General features: G+C 34.3%; 1 protein-coding gene across 1 annotated transcript; it reads right to left on the reverse strand.

Annotated features, from left to right (window-relative positions):
- Positions 1-381: 381 nt before the first annotated feature.
- Positions 382-5,031, reverse strand: LOC146891493 (uncharacterized). The gene is made up of 4 exons (XM_087897290.1): positions 4,602-5,031; positions 4,230-4,298; positions 1,979-2,049; positions 382-545 (listed from the first exon to the last, which is right to left on the reverse strand). Exons 1-4 carry the CDS (start codon positions 4,983-4,985, stop codon positions 542-544), a joined length of 528 nt encoding a protein of 175 aa, XP_087753416.1. The 5' UTR covers positions 4,986-5,031; the 3' UTR covers positions 382-541.
- Between the last annotated feature and the right edge of the window lie 5,127 nt (positions 5,032-10,158).

Here is a 10,158-nt window from a genome sequence, read left to right on the forward strand (position 1 = left end):
AATAACGAGGCATGTGCACATGCATATACACAGACAAGCAGACACGGAGAGAGGAAGACAGATGGAAAGAGAAATAGACAAAGAGAAAAAAGGGAAAGAGGGAATGAGAGGGAGAGGATGGGGAAAAGAGAGAAGAGAAAAATTAATATTTTGAAAATGTAATATTCATCTATCTCCACTTTCATTTTAACCATGTTTTTTTGTCAAGGGATGTGACACATTATTTTATGCAGAGACATTTAAGAATCTTATTTCTTCTTTTAAATATTGACCTCTTAACAGTAGAATATAGTTCTCTTTCTTACTGTTCACTTCTTTTTTTAAAAATCAGTACTATGTGAAGTTAGCTCTGACATTATTTATTTATAAACTAAGCATTGATTTCTTTAGACAATATTCACTTTATTTAACACAAAAATCTCTACACAAAAGAAAGACTATTTGTAGTGACCTCCAAGACTCCACACTTTAATTTGTAAACAGTGATGTCATGTAGGATATTGTAGTGTCTCAGACATCCTGCAGTCCTGGTATTATGAGTTCACCTAAAGAGAAGAAAGTGGTATCAGAATTAAGCTTGAGTTAAAGTAAGAAATTCTTATTTTAAATTATCTGGTCCTGTGCTTAAATCATGCCACAACATTTGATTTTCAATATTGTCTAAGAAATGAAATTCCAAACTTAACACAAAAGTTCAAAGAAGCTGAAAGAGAGCAAGCTATGGAAATCTGAGTCACCCTCCCTTTCACTACAGGATAAACGTAGCTCCAAGAGAGATCTGTTGGAAAAGGCTAAAAGGGCTTGCAGAATTGGTCTTTCTGGTGCCCTTGATCCAAAATAATAACTTGCTCATAGCAGAAATTTTGTTTTTCTATATATTTAATGATTGATCTGTTATAAGTAATCCCAAAAAGAATTGACTTTAACAAAATAATCTGGTGGCATTGAATGACATTTATATGGTAAACATAGAGTATTTGTTGACTACTTTGCAAAATGGCAAATTCATTTTTCTAATTATCCAAAAGGTAATCTGACTATACCAATGTATCCTGTCATTTGAACTTGCAATGAAACATATTGGAAAGTTCAACATTACCATAAGCAAACTTCTATCTAAAGACACCAGATCTTCCTTCCCAGTGAAAACAAGCAAAAACAAAAACAAAAATAAAGAAAAGCAAAATAATACTTCACAGTGCGTGTGTGTTTGTGTGCGTGTGTGTGTGTGTGTGTGTGTGTGTGTACACTTTTAAAAGTATTTTATTCCACTACTAGGCAGAATTTTCTTTCTCTAGCCCACATTCTTCTAAATATTCCTCATTTCTTGATAAGTTCTTTGTTCTTTTATTGTTATTCTATTTTTTTTATGTATATAGATGCTTAGTCAGCCCAAGCATTTGTGCTTCTTATGAATGCTGTACCCATGGAGGCCAGAAGAAAGCATCTGGATCCATAGACATCTAGTTATAAAGGTCCTGATCTAATTGATGTTCCAGTACTGGGAATAAAACCCAATTCCTCTGGAAAAGTAAACTCATGCTCTTAACTACTGAGCCATATCTCTAATCCCCAGTGCTGGTGTTCTTGATCAAAGTCTATTCATGATGTTTTAAAACATTTTATAGACAGGCAGCCCTTTAGATTTGTTAAGTTCATCTCTGATTTCAGTCATAATAAGCTAATACCTATTAGCTAAGTCAAAATTTCTTAAGAATTTCAGTATCAGAGGAACTGTTATAGGCACATACCAAAGATAATTTATAACAAGCTTTAAGCAGCTCATAACTGTGGTTATGGCTCCAATTTATGGTAAGGATGCTAAGTCATCCAGTGACTTACTAAGTCAATCATGGTTACACAACTACTGAACTGAGTCTATTCGAACCCAGGTAAGAGGGACTCTATCCTGTATTTCTAAGACAACAGATTCATTGCTGCTGTGCTCTCCAGTGCTTACTAAGTAAAGAAACCTTACACGCTGAGAACTTGAATCTCTTCCACTTCAGTTATTCCAGTCAGTATCTCTCGGTGTTTCTTTCCTGTCATCTGGATGGCACAGTGAATTAGATTCAAACTTAATCATGTGAAGACTTAAGTTTCCTGGTGACAACAAAATTACCATCTCTAGGATGCTAGTTTATTCATATCTCTGTTGTTCTGTCTTGTTTTGAGACGGTTGTATACAGAGAAGAGATCAAGTAGATCAAATAGATTAATGCAGATCACAGCTCTATGCTGTTTTCATTCTTTAAACCAGGTCAGGATGCTAGAAATCCAGGTCTTAGCATGGCTCAACTGCAATGGTAGAGGGAAAATCATGTCTCTGAAACTCATTCTGCCAAGTCTTGGAAAAGCAGCTAATTTTGTCCTTCTGTAGAATAAAGAATGGGGAATTACTCAGCAGGCTTCTTCAGAGGAGTTCAGATTAATGGTAAAGTATAAGAATGTTGAAGAAAGCAAATGTAGTTTACAGAAAAGCTTAGAAAGCATGAAGAGTTTGACATAGAAATCATGGTGTGATTGCAAAGAAGTACTGATTGTTTAGAGGAGGGAAAGGGTCGGGAAAAAAACAAAAAAATGAAGCTTTGGTCTGTGAAGCACACTGCAGCCTAAAAGGCTGGTAGGAGGTGGAGTAAGGAAGACTGAGTAACGGGAGAGAGAAATAACCCAAGTTGGGAATTCTGTTTAGCATGTAGAATCAAGGAAATATTAATTGGCACTATTCCAGAGGATCCTTCAAGCTTTTCTCTTCACTACAGTCCATGGCTGGTTTTGCTCACAACTATTGCAGGGATTACCTCAAAGGACTCTATTGCATCTCAAGACTAAATGCCAATTGTGAAGCTTAAACACTTTACCTTTTGGTCTATGACAACAACCTTACTAACCCAGGAAATGTTACCCATGTTACCCATGGGTGTATCCCTGAGAGCAATTGTTGAAAACAACAAAAGAGGCATTCAATTGTAACATATTCTGCTCTCGTGAAACATTATGGAGCTTCCTCTCACTTGGCAGTGATGGTTAAAGGCAGAGATAGGGACACATACTTGGAACCTGGGAGACCTTTCCTGAAGTTGTAGCTAGGAAAATATCAAGAAGTCGGTATCTAATAAAGCCTATCATTTTAAAATTGTTAACTAATTGATTATAGATGAGATATTCAGTACCTTTTGGAAACAAGGAGGAGTTTGTAGAGTAACAAAGCAGCTTTCGCAGCAGAAAGACCCATTCTCTGATATGAATGTGTGTCTTTATTTAATCTTGTTTGCTCATTGTCAGCAATTAAGTCAGTCCTTACATTTTGCTTTTCTTGTCCATGCCAGATTTTAAATTACTTTAAATATGACTCTCATTACAATTAAATAAAATTTCTTTCTCTGTGTATATGTGCATGATGGGGTGATGATGTGCCCCAGCACTCAGGTGGAGGCCAGAAGAAAGCTCTGTGCTTTCTGTTTTCTACTTTCATCTTATTGTGACTTCCAGGTACAAAACTCAAATTTCCAACCTTGGAGAACAAGCACCTTTTCCTACTAAACCATTTGAAAGCTCTCAAAGAAGATTTATAAGGTTGTGAATTTTGCATTCTTTGGGCACTTCAATATCATACCTGATAATGTTAAACATTTGCTCTCCTGCTGTATATTGGTCTAATCACAATTCTTTCATGTTTGTATTGCATTATTATATATCTTTTTCCCCCTTTCTCATAAATTATGCTTCCACTGTGAACATTTTAGTCCTTTCCATAGTATACATATACAGTAAATACTAGTTCAAATATACTGTAAAACTTTATTCTTTTGACTTGAATAATACATGGTAATAGCAATATAATCTATTTGAAAATTTACATAATCAACTCATCGTAAATCTTGAGTATTGTCTGTCTCTGTGAAATATATATATTTCTTTTATCAAATACATTATCCTTCTTTGTCTATTTGTCTTTTTATCTCTTATAAAATACTCTTAAGCACCTAACTTAGGAACCCTTTATTTACTATGTCCTTAGCTTCTCTGAATACATGACATATCTCTGTTGTACTTCCATTTCATGATAAGGAAACTGAATCATAAAATAGCTAAAGAATTTATCTGTAATCAAAACCACTCACAAATAGAATTCAGGAAAAGGACCGAAGTCACATATGGCTTCCTTACATTTTCCCAGACATCACCTCTATAGTTGCTGTGCATTTCACACAATAGGCCAGACTTACCCTGGGCCCTGTAGTCTGCCCATTTCCTTGAGTGTCAATCCATGAGTTCAGATGTTTCTCCTTCAAATCCTGAAAGACATGGCAAATTCTATAAGAACCCATGTGCTAATTCCTGAGGAAAAGAAACCACTTTCCAAAGACCCTGGGAAGCTTTGTTCTTAGGGCTGATTTATTTCAGAAAATCTGGGTTGTTTTTTATTTACATCCTGACTAGAGAAGCCCATGCAAATGCCAAAACTGAATAGGTCCAGGCTACAAACTTCTGTTCTCCCTGTTCACAGAGCAAGGCTTCCAGCAAAGCTTACTACTTGCCTTGCTAAAATTGTCCATTTGTACGAATGACCATGTCCAACTATGAGATTTTAGACTTACCCAATCTGGCTGAAGGTGCCTGGCTTCCTGGCAAGAGTGAAAGTCTAGGGAATGGTTCTGCTGGGGAATTCTATAAGGAGAGGTAGCCATGATGGAGGCAAAATAGGAAGGGGGTTCAAAGGGAATCTGATACTTCAAGGACAGTTTGGTAAGACAGGAAAAGCTAGGCATGGAGATCATAAAGGTGGGATAGTAGGAAGTGTTCTTCAGAGGAGGGAAAGAGATAGGGCAGAAGACAGAAAGGGGATTGGCCTGCTGACAAGCCTGAATGCAGGCAGCCTGAGAAGGCAAAAGATGAATGCGATTGGGAGGATTAGATGGATGATGTCCCGGGGAAAGAGGTTTGGGCTGACATGAAAAAGTGCTAGGAAGCTTTCTTCTCATCGTTCCGGATGCCCTTCAAAGATGTTACTTCACCAATATCAGCAAGTGACTGAGCTGGCGCTTGACCAGCTCTGGCAGTTAGCTCACAAAGTCACAGCTTACCTCATTCTATGTCTGAATGCCCACTGTGAAGCAAGCACTCTTACTGAGGTTTGGCACTTCAGCCTTGCCTCCCAGCAACCATATCCAGGATCTAGCTGTGACCATGTGAGAAGAACACTGGTCAAAAATGAGGGTATATCATTGTCTCTGTTCTTGAGGTAACCTGGGTATTCTTTCTACTAGTAGAACACAGGTAGGTTTAAACAATGGGACCCAGTACCAGAGTCCCAAAGCAGAAACTGGGAAAATACATAGAAGCTGAGTTCATTTAATATCTTTCATCTATCACTTAGTGAAAAAGATATAATTTGAAAGTTGATTTTTCCCCATTTTAACAAAGAAGGAAAACACTTGACAATGTGAAAGGAACAAATCCATCCTTCAATGCTAAATACATACTTGTGTTTATATTTCAAATTTAGAATTCATATAGCAAGTAATTTGAACTTTTCTCCATCTTTCATTAGGTGAAGCTAACCTACTGACACACTAGGTAGCACTTGGTAGAAGTTGGACCAATATGCAGTATGTTTGCTTCTCTTCTTTATTTATTCCCTCAATATTTCCCCCTATTGTTGTCAAGTATGCCTTTTCTACTTTGTATTTTGAGTATTTTGTATCATCTACTTTTCTCCATTCTTACATTCCTAAGTTATCAACTGCACTTCCTATTTTTAAAGCCTCATTGGGTTCTCCAGATCAGCTAGTACACATAAAATTTAAATTTACTTTCTAGCAACACTAGATTGCTTCATGTATAAGAAGACACCTCATAGTAGCAAGCTGTACTTAATAATATTTTCTATAAACTACTTACACATGCTAATTATAAAGAGATATGTGCTTCCTTGGTTTTCTTTGCATGTCTTTGTCATTCTTCTGAATCTCCTCTTCCTAAAATTTTCTAGACCTTCCCTCTGTTTTCAAAGATAATTAATTTTTTTCTTTTATACTCCTTATATATTTGGATAGTGTATTTTTAATTATACAAGAGTATGAATATATATGTATATGGACTCATATATGCAAATACTACAATGTTCATTCTTATATACTTTTTAAAAATGACTATTTCCTTATAACTCAGTATGTGAGTATTTTCTAAAGTACAAGTTCATTTTCATTAGAACTCTTATTGATGAGTAATTTCCATGTACTTTTAAATGTTTCCCATTCATTTATTTGTTCCTGAACTCATTTTCCTCTACTTTCACGATTATACTATTTTATTTTTCTCCCCAGCCCCCAAGTATTTTCAAACTTCTACATTTAGTCTACCAGCCAGTCAGATTTGTTTGATTGTTTCTTTACTTTTCTGTTCTGCTTTGTTTTAATGTGACTATATGCTTTACTTTGGAAGTACAGTTTGACATCTTACAGCTTCCTAAGTGGTTAAGTTTATTTCTGTAGCTACTAAACATTTTCCTAATGCTCTCCTGATGAATTTAATTCCTATTACTCTTTCACTTCAGGTCATCCACCCTACTTTGAATCCATTCAACTCCTAGTCATTGATCTCTGCATTTGCAGTTTGATTTGTTCTGCTGTAGATTTTATTTTTTCCTTTTATTCCCCTATTCTTTTCCCTTACTCTCTGTTTCTTCCCTCCTATCCCCACATATTTTCCCTGCTTATTTTCTCTTTCATTGTCCTTCCCTTCCCTCTCTACTTGAAGATTTTCTTTTCCATCTCTTTATTTTCCTTTTCTCTCCTGTCTCCTCCCATCCTTGTTCTTTTCAACTTTATTTTCTTTTCCTTCATTTTCAGTCAGAAAAAAAAATCCACATATAGCTTATATACAAAACTTACATCAATGCACACAAAAATCTTAGAGGATATTACTGTGAATAATTTGAAGATATAATTAATGTGTTAAATGAATCAATTTTAAATTAATCAAAGTAAATGGTATTCTGATTTGATCTTATTGATCCTGTTAAGTGTTTTGGAGATAGTTGGCTTTTCTTGAGATTTAGAAATTCTAAACAATGCCAAAGCTTCATGGTTTCCCTTTATGTAGGTTTGTCCTTCCTGGAGAAAATGACTATATCTTCTGGGTTGCTTTAGTTCACAACCCAACTACAAAAACCAATTTACACACACATACTTTTTATTGTATCTGTCTCTGCTAAATCCCTATCAATATTTTTTAGACTTCCATATAATTATTCCGTATCTTCACTTACTGAAGTTTCCACAAAAGTGCACTAGCTGTTAATAGAAGAAACACTGGGTATCTCTTTTTGATATAACACTAGTAACAGTGGTACTAGGGCATAATTCTATCCACCATCATTCAGATTCCTATAGGATTGATGGTGTACAATGCAGCTTTAGTGGTCCAAGAAATCTAGTAGAGAATCCATAGTGGACTAATTCATGATGTTACTATGTCTGTATAGTTTCTCTGCAGGATGATCATTTCATATGCCAAAGTCTAGTTATCCTTATGTAATCTGTGAAGGACACCAAGTACCTAAAGTTAAAGCCATTTCTTTCCTTAATAAACAAGTTTACAAAACTCAGCTATTTACAACTGAGAGAATATCCACTAAGTCCCAGTCACCCAGACAGGAACTTCCATCCAATATTTTCAAAGGATTGTATGTACCTTCAAAGAGTAAACATGTTTCTTGCAGTTGTTATTCACCGAACAAATTTGTGCTCATATTTTCTTGATGATTTTTATTGTTGTTATTATTTTCCTATTTTTATCTACTATTACTTTCTCTCTAATGGAGTAGTTAGAGACACAGGTTGTAAATCAGGCATGTGAGTTAAAATACCTGTCTTAAATTTGGCCAACTTTGGAACTTTGGCCATAATTAATACTCTGAGACATTTCATATCAACATAATTGTATCAACTAATACAAACATAAATCCTCATTATAATGTAAAGCTACAAGTAAAGCATCAATTTGCTATTTTGTTTGCTGTGCTCATCATCCTCTTTAGTCCTTCCTCATTTTATACATATATTATATATGTGTATGTATTACACACACACACACACACACACACACACACACACAGGTGAGGATAAAATACATGATGTTGTTCTTGCTAGGCAAGTACTCTAACATTATCTCACCTCATCCCTCTCTCTCTCTCTCTCTCTCTCTCTCTCTATGTATATATATATATATATATATATATATATATATATATATATATACACTTTGAATTACTATCTTCTAAGGAAGATTTTTATCACATAATTGTCTTACAGAAAATACTCATCATGCAATAGTATATATGAAAATATGTTGTTTCCTTACCAGTTCACAATTTTAAATCATAAAATAGTAACAAATTAGCATTTCAATTTCTCTTCCTAAGGTATGTTTTTAGAGCAGAATGAGACAATTATGTGGAAAAAGTGAGTGTAATGATAACATGTGAGCTTTTCTTCACCATTCTGTGGAATATTTATTCACAGGTATAAATATTGGGTTTATTCCCAAAGCATTTTGTTGGGAAGCAATAAAATAACCCATGAAAGCAAATAGAAAATTTTCAGGAAACCTGAAATTAAATATGACTACTGCTAAATATGTATTGCAGAAGCAAAAATATGTATGAAATATGTCAATAGACTGGAAAAGTATTCCAGCTAAACTTTGCCAGTAGTTTTCTGAAGGTTTGCCAAATTTCAAATAAAAGCTTCATTGAGTAGAATGTTTAAACATCTGGATACTTGTTCTTGAAGTTCTAGGAAAGCAGTCTTCATGGGGTTTGAGATATGGCTATCTCAGCTGCTGTTTCCACTGCAGTCAAATAGTTATCCTTTGTAATTTCCTGTTTGTCATCTCACTTCTTTTCTACCAACTGATGATCAAAGATACATTACTTTTTTCAACTTCTTTTCCGGCCTAATTTTCTAGTTAATGTTTTAACAGATTTGCCTTGGCAAGCAAAGTTTCCCTCTGACCAATTCATGCTTTCAATCTTTCATCTTTGTCTTGCCAAAGCTATGCAAGTTATTAAAATTAAAATTGAACCTTGCAAAAAATTAACAAACTTTAGCACATAAATTTTAGTTTATAATTATTTTCCATTCATGTTCATGTCACAGTCATAGGAAACTTTGACTACTGAGTCTTTCTTAAGCAGTCTCATCCTGTAATAAAACCATGGATTAGTCATTGGAATCAAAATAACTGTCTTCTTCAAATTCTGCGTGATAATCTTTGTAAGAAGAAATGTGCTTTGCTCAGTTCTGTTATGTAAGCCACATTTGGTGTCATTATTCAACTGGGAATCTTCCAAGCTGATCAGAGTTCAGTTAACATTTACTTAATCACATGTTAATATAATGCAGACAGTTAGGACAATATTCAAGACATAGATTTACACAGTTAATGTAACTTTTGCTTAAAAAGAAATTGGAATTCACACAAGTTAAACATATGTTCCAGGGAAAAGTATGTGTTTTCACAACTATACTCAATCTATTGCCATGTTATTTCTCACTTGCTTCTCAAAGGCAATCAACATGCATGCAAGCATATGGTAAATATAAAGACATGAAACATCAGAAAACAGAAATGTCTGCTCACTAACTTTTAAAATCGAGACTTGGATTCACAAATGATCAATGTCTCATGACACATAAAGCAACAATTTGCCCCTGATTACCTCATGTAGTATTTTGTGAGTGTACACTCTATGGGAATACTAAGACCTAAATTAATATATGACAGCAATATGTCCTATATTAGCAGACACTCTGATTATTTTATTATTTTGTTTATGGAAAGGTCTAAGATATTCATTTATGTGCTCATTACTATGGACAAAAATTGGATCTAAATTTTAAATATACTATATATTTATGCTTAGAATTGATACATAACTCTAATTCTTAAAAATTGTTTTAATAAAAATAAAATATATGTAAATAAAGAACTATAGCTTGTCTATTCTAGTTAAGGTGTTTCTGTTGTTAGGAACAAATAATTAAAAGAAAAGATTTCAACAGAAAGTTGGTATTCAGAAATTACTTGTTATAGATCAAAATAACAAAACTATATAGCTTGAAATTTTTCAGTGAACATCTCTTCTTAGTT

The sequence above is a fragment of the Myodes glareolus genome, chromosome 16 (assembly GCF_982192425.1).
Source record: "Myodes glareolus chromosome 16, mMyoGla1.1, whole genome shotgun sequence".
Lineage (NCBI taxonomy): Eukaryota > Metazoa > Chordata > Mammalia > Rodentia > Cricetidae > Myodes > Myodes glareolus.

What these genes read in the sequence shown, in the direction of transcription:
- LOC146891493 (XM_087897290.1), bottom strand. Translation starts at nt 4,985, where the DNA reads ATGAGAAGAAAGCTTCCTAGCACTTTTTCATGTCAGCCCAAACCTCTT. An exon ending in GGCACCTTCAGCCAGATTGG is followed by an intron (nt 4,299 to 4,601) that starts GTAAGTCTAAAA and finishes CATGTCTTTCAG; the next exon opens with GATTTGAAGGAGAAACATCT. An exon ending in GGCAGACTACAGGGCCCAGG is followed by an intron (nt 2,050 to 4,229) that starts GTAAGTCTGGCC and finishes TGTGCCATCCAG; the next exon opens with ATGACAGGAAAGAAACACCG.